General features: G+C 51.4%; 3 protein-coding genes across 3 annotated transcripts in view; 1 reads left to right on the forward strand and 2 right to left on the reverse strand.

Moving 5' to 3' along the window:
* Positions 1-100: 100 nt before the first annotated feature.
* RPL35 (ribosomal protein L35) lies at positions 101-4,743 on the reverse strand. Its single transcript, XM_033122783.1, has 4 exons — positions 4,617-4,743; positions 4,074-4,210; positions 2,903-2,984; positions 101-289 (listed from the first exon to the last, which is right to left on the reverse strand). The coding sequence occupies exons 1-4, from the start codon at positions 4,617-4,619 to the stop codon at positions 140-142; spliced, it is 372 nt and encodes a 123-aa protein (XP_032978674.1). The 5' UTR covers positions 4,620-4,743; the 3' UTR covers positions 101-139.
* Positions 4,744-8,296: 3,553 nt separating this feature from the next.
* Positions 8,297-15,665, forward strand: ARPC5L (actin related protein 2/3 complex subunit 5 like). The gene is made up of 4 exons (XM_033122782.1): positions 8,297-8,481; positions 12,596-12,668; positions 13,644-13,820; positions 15,094-15,665. The coding sequence occupies exons 1-4, from the start codon at positions 8,333-8,335 to the stop codon at positions 15,154-15,156; spliced, it is 462 nt and encodes a 153-aa protein (XP_032978673.1). The 5' UTR covers positions 8,297-8,332; the 3' UTR covers positions 15,157-15,665.
* GOLGA1 (golgin A1) overlaps positions 13,833-16,478 on the reverse strand; it is a 44,718-nt gene continuing 42,072 nt past the window's right edge. The window contains exon 24 of the transcript XR_004424638.1: positions 13,833-14,309. The gene's annotated coding sequence lies outside the window, so the exon portion shown is untranslated. The remainder of the gene's footprint in view (positions 14,310-16,478) is intronic.

Genomic DNA, 16,478 nt, shown 5'->3' on the forward strand with positions numbered 1-16,478 from the left:
ACCGTAACAGCACCTAACAGATCCCTGAGGCAGGACTGCCATGGACCCACACCAGCCCATCTCTCTGGCACGGTTAGTTGAAACACCTGCAAACACAAAGCAGTGTCAGCCAGTTTGTGCTTTATTGATGCTGTGACGCTCAGGCCTTGACCGCATACTTCCGCAGTGGGTACAGCCGCTCCTTCCGCTGCAGCTTCTTGGTCTTCAGGTTCTCTTCGTGCTTGTTGAGCCGGCGGCGCATGGCACGTGTTTTCTTGGGCCGAAGATCCAAGGGCTTGTACTTCTTGCCCTGGGTGACGGAGAGCAGGAGGAATCTGAGGACCAGGGTTTAGGAGCTTCTGCAGTAGCTAAGGAAGCCCCGGAGGTTGGAACTAATGTGTCAGGAGGGCACTGGGAAGCCCTGGGAAATGACTGAGGTGCATGGCTGGGCTGGGGAAGTTAACTTGTAGCTTAAGGAGCTGTATATGACACCCGGCACACTAGGGGACGGTCAACATGGGACTGGAGACAGACCGAGATGTAAGCAGGCCATACACCCCGCTACTAGTCCACGTAATTCTCCCAAATTCAAGGTTTGGGGAAATCACCCCCATTTTTAAAAAGTTTGTTGAGTTACAGAGCTGAAAAGCCCGTAAACCTGTCTGAATACCAGTAAAGCTGTGGCGGAACTGGGGTTTGCACCCAATAACCCAACTTTCTACTCGTTCTCTTTCCACCTGCCTGACTCCCTGCCATGGAGTCAAGATCACAGCCAACCCAATAAGCGGCCATGGCATCCAAGTCAAGGCGACGGGGGTGGGGTGGGGTGGGGGGGTGTCACTATTCTGCTGGCTTAAATTATGCAAGCTAGTGTAGGGGAGGGCTGAAGGTGGTACTCAGTAAATCTGGAGGCTCTGCCAGCTACCTGTGGTGTTCCCTGTGACAATGTTCCCATTTAACACGAGTCCCAGAGGGAAGATCTGGCTTGGCCAAGGTCACCCTGCTCAGGGGCAAAGCCCCCTTTCCTGCCCTCCTATCCCTCCTGCTCCCAGACCTTTAGCATCTCTCCATCTCTGGCTCCCATTTTTAAGCAGGTCTAGACTAAGGCAGCTTCATGGTCTTTCCTTTGTTCTGCAAAGGTCCCTGGGGCCCTCTTTGGCTTGAGGCCCTGTGCTGGGTGTTGGCTTGGTGACAATTAGACCTGGTTCCTGCTCAAGGAACTCCCAGCCCAGCGGGAAGACTAAACAGATAACAAATGGCCCATTGGTGGGGAGGTTTCACCTAGCAACTAGTAAAAGCCTCGAAAGCGATCAATGTGGACACCAGTTGAAAGGGGAAGAAAATGGAGCACAAAAGCCCCGAAGAATGACAGCTCAGGCTCTTTCTGGGAATAACCAACAGCCTGGGTGGCGGGGAGAGGCACAGGACAGAAAACTGCAAAAAAAAAACGCTAAGCAGATGAGGGAACCTGGAAGCATTTTCATGCTTTGTCCACTCATATTCCTCACATCAGCTGGCACAGGTCAGGACCTTGTGCCCCTTAGAGCTCTGCTGTCCAAGAGTGGCTACTAGCCCCACGTGCTGTTTACATTAAAAATTCAGTCTTCAGTCACCATAGCCACATTAAGTGCTCAACAGGCATGCGGCCAGGTGACTGTACGGGACAGAGCAGATAAGAGGACATACCTGTCACCGCAGAAAGTCTACTGGACAGCGCTGACACAGGCAGAGACCTTACTCCCACCGCCCTGAGTGGTGCCCAGTATGGGTGCACTCACTGGACGGTGGCAAAGACAACTCTTCCAGGCACCACCTCGGCCTGGTCCCCTCAGAGCCTGATGAAAGCTTCTGACCCACTCCTCAGAAAAATGTTCCCAGACAAAAATGCATACGTCCATGGGTGGCAACACGACTCCCCCGCCACCCCACATGATAGTGTCCCCTGTGAAGCCAGCCCAGGCACACCGTGATGGCTTTTTCTGATGTCAAGCCCTCTAGTTATTCAAACACTAATTTGGAAGTTGATGTGAAGCCATTTTATAGATGAATTAAAGCCCCTAATCAGTTGACTTAATTAAGAGATTATCCTGGGTAATCTGGATGGGCCTGACAAAATCAGTTGAAAAGACCTTCAGGTAGGGCTGAGGTTTTCCCCAAGAAATCCCACCTGCGGGATGGCAGCTTCAACCTGTGTCCTGAGTTCCAGCCTGCCCGTGATCTTCTCTTGTGGACAGCTAATAAGCAAGCCCCACAATCACATAAGGCAATTCCTTGTAACAAAGCAAATGTCCACACACACACACACAGTCTCCTATTGGTTTGGCTTCACTGCTTGAACCCTGATAAGACTAAGAAAAGGACCAGAAAATGGCTGTAAAAGTCCTAGGCTGACACCTGTTGAAATCTCCCAGGAGCACTCAATCCACTTCTCCCCAAGACATGGTTTGGCACTTAGGCCCAATCACTCCATTAATTGTAGGTGACCCTGAACAACTTAACCTCTCTATGCCTCGAGGTCCCGATCCCCAAAACAAGACTGTTAGGTGTTTGGCAGTGACTGACAACATGGTGCTAGTCAGACAAAATATTTCAGTCAATCCTCACAGACCACCCCAACTCACTCAGCTGGTGACACTGCATTCAAAACTCAAGTTTCCAGCCAGACTCCCACCACACTGTTGATTTCTTGACAACTGCAGCCCCGAGGAAATGCAGTCTGGATGCCAAATGCTAGTGGAAGACACTTGAAAGAAGGCGAACCCATCCACAAGCTGAGAAGGCTCTAGAAAGCCCAACCGTGTCTGGGCAAAGCCCTGCCCCCAAACCCCAGAAGAATCTCTTTATACTGACCCCCTCGCCAAGGGAGGACTAGAACTTTGCTCTCTGAAACGAGGCACCTACACACACACACACCCCCACTCACCTTGTAGAATTTCCTGAGGTTCTCTTTCTGAGTCTGGTTAATGACGGTGAGAACACGGGCGATGGATTTACGAACAACTCGGCTACAAAAATAGAGACATCAGTTAAGACACACAGCGCTCCCCAAAGCACCTCATGTAATTAAGATCAGGGCCTGACACAGATCTCACAGGGCAAGAGTATTCCCCACCAGCTCACCCATGTTCACCCAGGAGGCACCTAACCCAGGCCAGGAGGAAGGTGTTCTGGGGCTGAGGCCTGAGAGCCTGGGAGAGGGGCATCCCAGGAGTGGGAACATGGAAGGGCTATAGTGGCCAGTGCTTCTGAGGAGCTGTGAAATGTTCACTGAGAAGAAGGCTTAATGAGTGGTGGAGGGCAGACCAGCAAAGCTCTGCCACCCCAGGCCACACATCCCAAGGCTCTGAGCTGTCTGGAAGGAATCATGCTACAAGCTGGGCAACTAGGGTCATCTTAAGGAGTTATTGCAGGGGCTACCTGGGAGGGGGAAATGCTATGGGGGAGACGGGAGCCTGAAGCTAGGCACCAGCTGGAGAGAGGTGAATCTGAGTCATGTTCATTAAGAGGCAGCTGGGGGACAAGAGGAGGCTCACTCGGCAGACAGCTGGTAAACCTGGTCTTGAGGCTTCAGCATGAATCTTGCTTAAATGTTCCCAAGCTCCTCCAATCCCCTCCCACCACCGTAGGAAGTGGGGGCCCATTTTATAGAAGAGAAAAAAAAACTGGGTGTTGAGCCAACATGCCATAGGGTAGGATGTGGCAGAAATAGAATTTGTGCCCAGGTCAACTGACTCCATTTACCCAACGAGGGAAAAAATAATCAAATGCTGAGGGGAGGTAAAGAAAAAGTTCCAGTTAGGCTTTTGATGGCAGGATTAAAATGAGTCTTCAGGGACACCCAGTTTTTCCTCCAGCCAGAGAAGACAGACAAGGGCATTCAGGGCAAAAGGACCACACGGTCAAAGGCAGAGGGTCTCCCGCACGGCTAGGCGTGAGCAGGTGATCCCGGAAAAGCTGGTTAGAAGGGCATAACATTCCAAACCACAGATCCATTGAACGAGCACTTAAACGGACACCTCCCTAAGACAACCTCAAATACCCTGATATACACTTATTCCATCCCCCGCCCAGAGGGGCCGCGGCCCGTCACTTACATCTTGGAGAGCTTGGAAGCTGCGCCACCAGTCACTTTGGCGACGCGTAGCTGCGACAGTTCCACCTTCAGGTCGTCCAGCTGTTTCAGCAGCTCCTCCTTCTTCTTTCCGCGAAGGTCTCGAGCCTTAATCTTGGCCTGTGTACCAAGAAAGGGTCTAGATTAAACGCCCGGCGGCGCCGCCTACTCCTCCGGCGCTCATCGAGGCCTCCCCCACTGGCCACCCTCTCCCCGACCTGCGTCACGGTCAGCCCCAGAGGGGCGCGCGCCTCGCCCTGAGCATCCCCACCCCAAGCTTGCTACGAGGCCGGGACGCTATCCCCATTCCGCAGACTGTAAGACCGAGGCCGCGGCAGCGCGCGCGCGCACCTTTCCTAGTCGAAGCCGGTAGGAGGAAAAGACCGGTTTGAGTGGCGCTGGGCCACTCCGCACGGCGCTCCACAGGCCCAACTGGCAGATGGGACCTCAGCGTTCACCCTGCGCCCTCCACCCCAGCTCCCGAACCCTTCAGTGCACGGATGGCACCCGATTCCCCAGCCCTCACCATCGCTGCACAAACCACCAGAGCCGCCGCTCGCTCGCAGAGAAAGAGGAAGGGGGGGGCTGACCTCTGCAACTACTACCGGGTGAGGGCGGGCGCGGCCAATGGCGTCGCAGAGAGGGAGCCCCGGCTCCGCCCCTTCCGGCCCCCGCCAACGCCGCGAGGAACACCTTGGTACCGCCAGCCCAATCCCTCTGTAGTCCCTGGTTCTTCCAAAGACCCCGGAGGTTATTTGAGTCCCACGGCTTGAGCGGAGCAGTTGAGGAAACCACGGCCTGCCCGGGATGAGAGGCAGTTTAGCAGAGATGGCATAGTGAGGATTCAAATTCGTCCACTCAGTCGTTTATTTATTCATTGACTCATTTATTTATTGGGTAAATCTTTGCAGGTCGCCCAGTTCGTGCTGCTCTGAGCGTGGCACCTGTGTTCAGGGAGTGGAGGAGATTAGGTTTGAGGGTTTTCAAAAATGAATTAACACGGCCCCAGCCTCAGGAATTTAAAGTCCGATGTGGGCGGGGTCAGACAGCTATAATCCAACTCCATAAATGTTTTAGTGGAGGCAGCCATGTGGCCGGGGAGCGAGCATTCATAAGCCTTATTTAGTGAAACTGACCCGTTTTCAGATTCTTGCTCTGTTGCCTGGTGTTAGCTAAGACTTGGTAAATACCTTCCCCTCTTTGAGTCTCAGTTTTCTCATCTGTGAAATGAGATATTTATGAGGATTTGGATTCTATCACCTAGAAAATTCTTATCACAAGACCTGATGCGTAACAATCGCTCAAAATACCGGTATTAATGTTCCCAGTGAAATGAACACTTGAGTCGGGCCCTGAAAGTTAAAGGGGAATTCACAAAGCAAGGAGGGTGCTCAGGCTGACACAGCAGTTTTATTGTTGTCCCAACCAGCAATCAGTGCGTCAGTGTCACTCCATTGCCATTAAAAACATACCAACACCTCTTTGAGCTCTAGTTAATGCCAGATTGTCCCCTAGTTGCTATCAGGTGTCACTTCCAGGGAGCCTTCTCCCATCCCCTCCTGGAGTTAATGATCTTTAGCCTTGGAATAAATTGGGACACAACCTGTCTTGTGTCCCAAGCTTTATGTGCAATCCTCTCTTCAGCCCCAGAGTTCAAATGTTTATGTATTATCTCCACAGCCAGCCTGGAACTTCTCTGGGGGCAAGAACCATGGTGGACACCTGGTTTTCCTAGTCTCCAGGACCTGCATGTGGATGCTTGTTGGATGAACGAATGAATGAGCCTTACCCCAGACCACAATGAGAGACTTTTAGGAAGTGGAGGGATATGGGAAGGAGAGGGCAGACAGAGGGCAATGTGGTCATGGATTAGTTTTAAATGGAAATTGAATAGTGCACAGGGTCTTTGCTGTCACATTTCCCAAATGCTTATAGTTCTATTAGAGATACCGTGTTTCCCCGAAAATAAGACCTACCCCGAAAATAAGCCCCAGTTAAGATCTCAGCCAGACACATTTAGTTCGTTATGATAATATTCCAAAAGATGACATGACTGTATTTGAATAAATGTAGATTGTTGTACATGAAAAAGTAAGAAATCCCCTGAAAATACGCCCTAATGGAGCAAAAATTAATATAAGGCCCGGTCCTATTTTTGGGGAAACATGGTATACAGTTGTATACATCTTTTCTGGATTTGAAGGCATCTGTGACTCCCGTTCCTCTTACATGCCACATCTGAGCCAGCACCTAATTCTGTAGCCTCTGCCTTCAAAACATACCTGATCTCTTCCCACCACTCTTATTGGCACCTGCCTGGCCTGAGCTACTACCATTGCCTGTCACCTAGACCATTGGTGTCCTCTTAAATGGCCTCTCTACTTTGGCTCTTGCTCCCATGTGTTCTCAATACAGTTGCTGGAGGAACCCTTTTCAAAGTTAAGTAAGATCACATCACTGCTCTACCCAAAATTTCCAGGGCTGTCCCATGTGAGTGAAGATCACATCCTGTCCTCAGCCTACAAAGCCCTATAGAATCCCCTCCACTTCCATGTTCTCTCTCTCTCTTCTGATCCAGTATGGCCTTGCTGTTTCTGGCATACACCAAGCCTGCTGAGCCTGAGCCTTTGCCCGGCTCCCACCTTCACTTCCTTCAGGTCCCTGATCAGTGTCACCTCCTCAGGGGCACTTCTCTTGACCACTTTAAGGTACTCACTCCCAGGCCCTGCATGTTTGGTTTTTTCCCCCTCAGCACAGTCATCCTGACATAATAGAGGTTTTTAAAATTCTGCCTTCCTGACTGGAATGGAGGTCCATAGTCATAAGCACGTACATTATTTCATTCACCAGTTTATTTGGAGGCTATTTCCTTACTTGTAAAATGGTCATGTCTGGTGTAAAGTTCCCTCTGACCAGGATGTTCTGGGGACACGAATTTCTGTCTGGTGGCCTGCCTGGGTCACAAAGATTTCTTCCAACATATGGAACTGAAAGGCAGATGGGCTTTGCCTGTTTCCAGGACCCCTGGGACTTTTATTCAGCACCTTTTTCCACACTGTAGGAGTATCTTCAGCATCCAAGATACCATATGTACTATAGTCTGGTGTAGTTTTCGATCTGCAGACACAGTTCAATGAGAAATATTCAAATCAATAAAAACAAGTCACATTTCATTAACTACTGGCCTTTATTAAAAAGAGTACTATTACATGAAAGCAAGGACCCAGTTTAGTCTAAGGCTAAGGCCCATTAATGGAACCCTTCAAGTAACAGTCCAAGCATCTAATCCTAGCACCAGAGGCGTCTTTGACTCTGCCCTACCCCCTCCCATCCCCATCTCAGACTCTGGGCTTCCTACCAGGATATGCTCCCCAGCCAGACACGACTTCTTAGCTCCCAGGACCTCGCCCTTCTTGCCAGGATGGCGGCCACAGGATCACCTTCATTTCTGCACCCCCACACGCAGTGCCACCGCACCCTGAAGTCCAAAGGTCTTCATTATCTTGTCAGCACCCTCAATACACTTTGAACGTCCTTAAAGTCTCCTAGTCCATCAACAATAGGGTCACTGTGCACAAGGCAGAGGCCGCCTCCTCTGAGCTCAGTGTGGTGGTGTTCACGGCTCCTAAAATCTGAGACTTAGGATCCTCTACCTCCGTCACTCCCCGGGGCATAAGAACTACTACTAATCACTCAGAACCCAGCTCGAAGATTTCTTCCCCAAGAAGCCTGCCCGGAATTGACATGCCAGAGCCCAGCTCCTTCTCCTGCGGGCCCCGTGCCCTCTCAGTCTGGGGCAGTGATGACCCCAGAGTTCGCGGCTGTGCACACGCCGGTCCCTCCAGGGACAGGGGCTCCTCGAATGCAGGAGGGAGGCCGAAGAACGAGCGCAGTAATTGCGTCCACGAGGCCCGGCCTGCATGCGGAGAGTGCGCCAGCTCTTCAGACGAGAAGACTGAGGCGCCACGAAGATGGGACACTGGCGTGGGGGGGTCGGGGCGACTACCACGCGGATAATCGCGCGTTCCCACCTGCTACCCTGCCAGTCTCCGCCCCTGCATCCCACCTATACTTCCGGTTCCGGCGTGGGCCGGAAGTGGGCGGGCAGCGGCTGCGCGCGGAGGAGGTGGAGGAGGAGCCGGGCGGCTGCTTCCCGCCCCCGAGAGCGAGCCGGTTCGGAGCGGAGTGGAGCGGAGGTCGGGTCCGGAGCAGAGCCGGCTGAGCGGGCGCTGAGCCCCCGCCATGGCCCGGAACACGTTGTCCTCGCGATTCCGTCGGGTGGACATTGACGAGTTTGACGAGAACAAATTCGTGGACGAGCAGGAAGAGGCGGCGGCGGCGGCGGGCGAGCCAGGCCCGGACCCTAGCGAGGTGGACGGGCTCCTGCGGCAATATCCTTCCCAAGCGGGGCGCTCTGGGCTCCCCTTTGGCCCGGCCTTCTCACTTCCCTCACCCGGCCCTGGCCCCTCAGGCCGGCTCCCCACTCGTCTTACCCGCGACCCCTCTGGTGGGTCTCCCAACTCCCTTCCAATCCGGCTCCCGTCGGGCCAGGCTGCCTCAGTCTGAATACTCCCCACTTCCCTCTGATCCGGTCTCCCCACTCCTCTTGTCCCTGGCCCCGGCTCCCGGAGCCTCCCTCAGCAGCGCAGCCCCACGCGGTCCCTAGACTCTGGTTGACCGGCTCTCTCGGCGGCCCCAGTAGTATGCCGGACGTGTCTCCGGCCCTAACAGGCCGCTCTCTTCTCTGTGAGGCCTCTCGTTCCTTCCCTTTGCCTCCTCATCCCTTCAGGCTGTCCTTTGGACAGCCCCATCTCTCCATCCCTCCCTTGCAGGAAATAGGGTTATACTAGGGCTTGACCGGTGGGAGGGACCGAGGTGAGCCACCGCTGAGTAATTGAGCGGCCAGGGCGGCTCCTGGGCACACTTCTTGGCCCGATTGCAGCACCACACTAAAATAGGTGGGTGGATGGCTGCGGGGAAGAAAGGACACAAGAGGGAGCGAAGGCTAAAGTCTTAGTTCAGACCTGAGGGCTGGGATTGCGCACCTTCCACCCCAGAATCAGTCTGACCCTTCAGCTTAATGCCACTCTTTCTCGCGTATTGTTTCCTACGAACACCTTGGGCTTTGGACCTTGATGGGCTTAGCGACTTTCAACAAGTGTATTTTGCCTCCCTGCCCTCAATAGCCTTCTTGTGCAGGAAGCAGTGGTAAAAAGAAAAACTAGTAGTTTAGAGCTAAGAAAAACCAGAGAGCAAGAAGTGAAATGTAAAAGTAGATCCCCACAACTGGAAATAACTATTTTCGTGGCCACTGCAAACAAGCATTTAGAAAACAAGATTAAAAATAGAGGTGGTTGTCACAGCCTGCTTGGTCCCTTAGCAGTTTGAACACAGGAAACTGACTTATTCTCACAGGAAGGATTTTTCTTTATTTAAATGGTGTTACAGGAAGTGCCTGCCCCTCCTCCACACTTGCCCAGGGTAGGGTTGGAAGCTCATGCTGTATATAAATCAGGTTCTGAGTGTTTAATCAGTTGACTCAGCTTGGGAAGTCAGGCCCATAGACTGCCTTTGGGAGGAGTCCTCAGTGTTCCTCCAATGTGCCTTTAAAACAAAAACCTTCAGACTTTGTTTGGACAGGAGTGTGTTTTCCAAGGTGTGTTTCCTGCCCCATCATGGTCACCTTGCTTACCCCATTGGCGAAATGGAGGCATGAAAATGGCCCCAATGAGGGAAGGCTGATTGTGCATCTGGAGTAGGACCTCACTCTTGGGCATGTGGTGCCAAAAGGGCTCCAGGGTCAGGCCTATGGCCCAGAACCCTCCACAGATGGGAGAACAAGGTCTGGTTATCTGTTGTGTTGGTCCTGGTGCTGCAGGCATTTGTTGAAGGTCGTCTCTCATATGCCGGTGACTAGTGGTAGGTTCCTTGTGACTGCTTGGAGGCTTGGCTTAGCACCGCCAGGAGATAGCAGTGTCTTCACTAATGGCAGTATCAGAAACCTTGTTGCCATGGAGAGGGTACCCCCTGGGATTGGGGAAAGGGAGGTTCGTAGATGAGAACTGAAATCCTAGCAAACGTGGGACCTAGGGAGGGGGGAGGAAGGAACTAATATTTAGAGTCCTTACCATGTGCCAGATATTGGACTTATATTAGTTGATTGAATTTAAATTGTAGAACAGACTTCTAGGAGTTTTAGGACAGAGGTGAGGGGAGAAGGGCTAGGGGTTGGTTGATTGAGTGGGAGAATGTAGGGAGGAGACCTGCCCTAGTACTGCATATGAAGCGAGTCATGGTGAGATAACACATGAAGTAAAAAGAACATGGGCTGTGTACCCACACATACACCCACCTCCATCATACGATAGCTGTGTGACCTTGAACAGGTCACATATCCTCTCTGAAGCTTAGCATCCTCTGTTAAAAGCAGGAGAAATGCTGGCCTTAGGTTCCATGGGACCACTGCTGGACAACATTCCAGAAGGCTTCGGCCCAGTGCTAGGCACACAGCAGGTGTCCTGGACGTGCAGCTTGGGTCTGTGGGTGGAGTGCAGCAGGGGACTGTAAAAAGAGCTTGGCTTTGGAGTCAGGCATACTTGGGTTTGAAAGGCCAGCTGGACAGCTAGTTTTGTGACCTTGGGCAGGTCAGTTCCCTTCTCTGAGCCTCAAATTCATTGCCTTTAAAATGAGAATAATGATTCTTGTCGCAGAGTCGTTAGCTGTAATGAGATGACATGTGAAAGCACTTGGCACACAATCTGAGACCTTGTAGGGATTTTAAAGTAGTAGTAGTTCCTTTTCTTCCTCGCTGAAGCACCTTCGGTCCTCTGGGGCAGAGATCTGTTCAGAGCAGTGGTTTTGAGTGCTTTTGCACTCTCTCCTCCCCCTGAGGAAATGTGGCAATATTGGGAGATGTTTTGATTGTCACATCTTGGGAGGTGCTACTGAGATCTAGTGGGTAGAGGCCAGGGATGCTGCCAAATATTGTACGATGCATAGGACAGACCCCACATCCGTCATCTGGTCTAAAACGTCAGTAGTGTCGCGGTTGAGAAACCCTGATCTAGAGGAGACTATGGTTGGACACGGCTCCCTAGCCTGCACAGCCGGATCTCTGGAAGGGCCTGAGGCCAGCTTGGTAAATGGTGTGCCCTCCCTGCTCCCCAAATCTCCCTAGCTGCTGTAGGCCCTCTACCCATCCACACCTACAGTGACTGCTTGTAGACTGGCACTTCTGAGGTAACTGACTCTGCCCCCATGGACTAGTTACCCTCCCTTTCCCCATCCATCGTCTGGGTGACTGTTTGCCAGCTTTGCTGCTGGATAGTGAAGAGCACCAGCCTACATTTCCTTTTAAGCCTCTGGGACTCTGCTTACTGCTCTGGGACACCAAAAAAAGAATTCTGAGGTAGAAGTTATCAGTGGCTAATGTCACAGTGGCCCTTGCCTGGCTGGGGACAAGGAATTCTAAAGCTGCTAGATAATAGGGGGTGGGCTGCCTCTGAAATGTGGAAAGTGGATCAGAGCCCAGCCGGGGGCCGGGAGCTGGGCTGGAGTGGCTGCAGGGTGGCATGGGCCCAGCTCGGGCCAAATGAAGCCCACACTAGGGAAGACTGGACTCGGCTGTGCTCTGCAGGCTCTGTCTCTTTACACGTGGGGATCGCTGCATGAACAGGAGTGAAGACCCGATTGGGCAGAAGCCCTTGTTCTATTTTTGAAGCTTTTTGGCTGAAGCCAATGTTTCAGATGAGGAAATGAAAGTCGGCTGATGTAATTCAGTTTAAAATAGGTGTCACCTTTGGGGACCTAACCCAGATTGTAATTTTGAGTGCTGGGTATTTAGAACTCTGCAAATAATATGTCAGGATTGTAACTAAAAAGGTTTGGGGGATGGGGGAGGGTTGGCTCGTGGTTCTTGTCGATTAATAAATCTCCCTCCTGGTAGCTGTTGGGACCTGGGTAGGTCTTGGAAGATAGAAGTTTTAGCACATCTTAATTTCTTTAACAGTTTAGCTGATATACAAAACTTTGGATTAAGAGTTAGGAAAGCTCGGTTTATGCCTTTGTTCTTACCTTTGGAGAACAAGAAGGTGAGCATGATAACCTCACGTAGTTGGGAGGATCTAGTAGGGTGCCCGACTGCGCAGGTGCAAGCAAGCTCAATCAGATTTTGCTGGAAGTTACCCTGTGAGAGCAGTTTGTTTGCTACTACCTTCCAGGGTCGGAGGGAGGGAGTGTCCAAACTCGCTTTGCGGGGGGAGGTTTAGGGGGCAGCAGGAGGGGCATGCAGAGTTGGCAGACAGGTGCCCTCCACCTTCCGTGTGGCTCAGGAAAGCTATAGGCTACCCTCTAAACAGGCTATGCCCACCTGGAAGCCACAGTGGGAGGTGAGAGGGTGTGGATGAGATGCCATTTGACTCCTCTCTCGAGTTGTTTTGAGACGCGTGCATTAATAAAAGCAGGGACATGCTTGCGCTGAGCCATCCTTAACCGGTGCTGATGCACGGGGGACATGCTTCGGGCCTTTCATGCTGCCTTGCGGAACTCGCCCGTCAACACCAAGAATCAAGCCGTGAAGGTAAAGGGGGTCACGCTGCAGCTCTGCTGGGTGGCGTCGGGACCGGGGCTGTGGCTGTCCATGTCCCCAGCCAAGCGTGAGCTCCCCGGGGCTCCAAGCAGCGTGTTTCGTCTCTGCATCAGTGAGTGTCTCAGCTGGCACTGGGCAGTGCTCCCGTGGAATCCTCCTGGCACTCCTGACATCAAAGTGTCAGTGTTGATAGTAAAAGCTCCCGAAAGAAATAATCACCCCTCCCCAGGGCCTCACGGGTGAGAAGTCAGCCTAGCCCTTGCTGATAAAGCTATAAATTAATGTGCCACATGGGACTTATCAGTGGTTATGCTTTTATAAGGCTATTGAAGAGGTTTATTTGCGTAAGGATTTTCAGTGCTTTTAAGATTTCCTGCCTTTTAAAAACTAGGTGAGAGGATAAAGTGGTGCTTACTGCATCACTGAGGCTGTCTAACATTTCATCTTTGAGGCTAGAACGTGGTCCAGGGAAAGGGGTCTCTTTGAAGCTGGGATTTTGCCATCTTTTGACAGCGTCTTGATGTAATCAGTGGGGCCTCCCTGGCCTGAGGACAGATGGCACCTCAAACATGGAGGGGAATGGCCCCTCTGTTTCTGGGGGTGAATGTAGAGGGAAGCTGCAACCAGATAAGCCTGTTTTTAAAATCGATCTCCACCGTTACGATCCTGTGGTGTCTAAGGCCCTCCTGGTATCACCCAAAATAGTGACGCTACTCCCCAGTAAGCCACTTATTCCCCCCAAAATAGTGGAATAACTTATTTATTGGCATAAATAAGGGATACTTTGAAATTTAAATCAGTAAAAGAATTTCCTTCCACTTATTTAACCATCCCAAACGAATTAGAAAGTATACAGTTTCTGGTGAATTCTGACCACTTGGTTTGGTGTTTCTGTGCCTGCAGTGGGGGACGTGGATGTGCCTGGCTGTGGCTCTGGGCCTCACTCCCTTTTTCTTTCCTCTATAGGAACGAGCCCAGGGCGTGGTGCTGAAAGTCCTTACAAATTTTAAGAGCAGCGAAATCGAGCAGGCTGTGCAGTCGCTGGACAGAAATGGCATTGACTTGCTCATGAAGTACATTTATAAAGGGTTTGAGAAGCCCACAGAAAATAGCAGCGCAGTGTTACTCCAGTGGCATGAAAAGGTAGGTGAACACGTTGCCCATGCAGGCCCCCGCTGACTTACCCCAATCCCAGGGTTCAGATCAGCAAGCCAGATTTTCCAAAACAAACAGGGCAGTCTGATAGGTACACGAGAACAAGGGGCCACGCCTAAAGCAACCTGGGACATCTGATCACTTACCTCTGCCAGGGATGCACCCAGTAGGGTTCCACTGTCTCATAATCACAGTTGCTGTAGCTGCTGATTTATGATGGGTAGGTCATGGGGGCTGGGACAGTGTGGCAAGGCAGACGGGGTGTCCCAGATGGGAGGGTGGCAGGCATGCTGGTGGAGGTGGCTTCCTAATATTTTCTTTGCATTGGTGGAGGTGGCGTTCCAGAGGCGAGTCTTAGGAATGTAGGCTGAGCCCTCCAGCCAGCTCCAAGGGCTTCCTGCTCTGGCTTCGGCCTCACCAGGCCAGAATGGGCAGTGGCAGAATCCTTGACAGTCACTTGAAAGGGTCTTCATCCACCTAAAGGATAAAAAGCCGTGCCTGTCCTTTACGTGGGTTGCTGCAAGAGCAAGGCCTTTTGTCAAGCCTGTGTGCCAGTGTCCCCTCGCCCTGCAGAACTACAGGAAGCACGCCCAGCATCACAGGAAGTCAGGCTGTCACTAACACGATGTCCTTCTGGAAAGACTCCATTGAGTTTTAAGGGAATTGTCCTCTTACTGAGGGGTCAGTCTCTTGGGCAGCTTTGGTGCTGGGCTGGGGTTGTGGCCTTTGGTCCTGCTGCTGGGCAGGCTCTGCCTGCTGGCCTGGAAGACGAGCTCCTGGGCTTAGGTGGGGTGGCTGTGGTGCTTGGGAGAACTGAGCAAGCTCTGTGCAAGGTGTGGAGGCCGGGCCCTTTGGGCCCTTTGCGGCATCTTGGTGCTCAGCCCTCTTGGCATTAATGAGGGCTCGGGGGCAGCTCTGATGAGCTAGTGTCTGAGTAGGAAACAGCTTGTCGGAAGGGAAATTTGGGGGACTGTGCTATGTGTGCTTGGTAACAATGTTCTCAAGCCCAGTTCTGCTGCCTAAATAGCTAGTAACTCCCGGACACTTGGCTGCAGCACAGGGCTCTGTCCCTAGAGTGTGGGCTCTGTTGCCTACTCCTGTGCCTTTGCCCTTGCAGGCTTCCTTTTCCAGAAGGTCTGTGACATGGGGGGACCTAGGTCAGGGAATGCATGGTGCCATCTCCCCTGGCAAGCCAGCCTCCCCCTTGTCCATCCGTCTCATTGGGTATCAGTTGACATGTTTCCTTTTCCTGCTCCCACAGGCATTAGCAGTAGGAGGACTAGGCTCCATTATAAGAGTTCTTACAGCAAGAAAGACTGTTTAAAAAAAAAAAAAAGACTCTTGTTACCTTGAGAAGAATTTTGGATGCACAGGCTGATGAAGAAGGGATTGACAATGGCCCATCTTCCTAGGAACTCTCAACGATTTCAGGACATGCATCCACTGAAGTGTATTTTATTTTCCAGGTGGAGGGAGAAATTGTCTTACTGTTTCCTAAATCCTTTGGAGGATCTGATAGTCTATGCCTTTGTTCACGAGTAATGCAGAACTGACATTGTGACCGTCTGCCAGCGCGGCTGGCCAGTGTTGGTCAGGTGTACCTGTGTGCACTGCCTGTTTAAAATGGGGGGGATGATTTGGGCAGGTGCAGATCCAAGGGCTGTTGGGAAAGGGAGAGCTTGTGTTTTTGAAGTGGAAAACCCCTGAGGGTTTGTACAGACATCCCATCCTCCCAGAGAAGGCGGGCTCTCTTGGGTTCATTGTAAAGTGCCTGCTGCATCAATAAAGCTCTTGGCTTATTAGTATATACTTTGCAGTGTGTTTCATGTATGTTAAAAAAAAAGGGTAATGAATGGAATGGAAATAAATGAGGGGTCGACTGTTCTGGAAATTCGATGTGGAAACTCCATGTGGAGGGGGCAGACTTGTATCCCCGTTGAGCCCTCTTGCCACAGCAGTACCTCAGGCCTGGGTGACAGTGCTACCGGCTGCTATGGAGAGATGTTTTGCTGAATAAGTATTTATTGTTTTTATTCCTTTGATTTGTATGTAATTTTGGAGCTTATTTAATTTAATAAAATGCCAAACATTCAATAATTGACCTAGGCTTTTAAAGTCTTCAATTTGTGTGCCTGCAACTTGGAGTCTTTCGAGAGTAGGCCTTAGACAGGCCTGCTCACCACCTCCTGACGCCGGCTTTGGCTGTGTATGGGGCAGAAAGTCTCACCGTGAGGTTGACAACTTCTCTTTAAAGGATTAAAAGCCAGAAACAGGTCGCAATCAGCCTATAGATATAAAAAGAACATTTTGTTCCCTAGAACTACTAAAAAGCGCCTCTTTGAAGAGCAAAGATGCTTTGGTTTTCTTTCCTTTTTTAGCGCACATCATGAGTTTGCAATCTGTTAAAGGCAAGGACCTATTCCTATTCCTGAAGCTCCCCTGTCATGTGGCCTTGGAAATAGACGGTGACCAAAGTGACACAGTCCTCAACTCTTACAGAACCCCCACCGTTCTTGGGGGGTAGGCCTGGGCTGCTGGCTCATTAAATTACATGTATTCATTCACCCACCCTCTCTGGGGAAGTTCTTTCTGAAAGACAAATGCTCTGTAGTCCTTCAAGTATGAAATAGGAGACAATGTACTAAA

Source organism: Rhinolophus ferrumequinum, chromosome 12 (genome assembly GCF_004115265.2).
Source record: "Rhinolophus ferrumequinum isolate MPI-CBG mRhiFer1 chromosome 12, mRhiFer1_v1.p, whole genome shotgun sequence".
Taxonomy (NCBI): domain Eukaryota; kingdom Metazoa; phylum Chordata; class Mammalia; order Chiroptera; family Rhinolophidae; genus Rhinolophus; species Rhinolophus ferrumequinum.

Coding starts and splice junctions, on each gene's coding strand:
- ARPC5L (XM_033122782.1), top strand. CDS start 8,333: ATGGCCCGGAACACGTTGTCCTCGCGATTCCGTCGGGTGGACATTGAC. Junction 8,482..12,595: donor GTGGACGGGCTCCTGCGGCA/ATATCCTTCCCA, acceptor GTGCTGATGCAC/GGGGGACATGCTTCGGGCCT. Junction 13,821..15,093: donor TACTCCAGTGGCATGAAAAG/GTAGGTGAACAC, acceptor CTGCTCCCACAG/GCATTAGCAGTAGGAGGACT.
- RPL35 (XM_033122783.1), bottom strand. Junction 2,985..4,073: donor GCTTCCAAGCTCTCCAAGAT/GTAAGTGACGGG, acceptor CTATTTTTGTAG/CCGAGTTGTTCGTAAATCCA. Junction 290..2,902: donor ACCTCAGGAAATTCTACAAG/GTGAGTGGGGGT, acceptor TCCGTCACCCAG/GGCAAGAAGTACAAGCCCTT.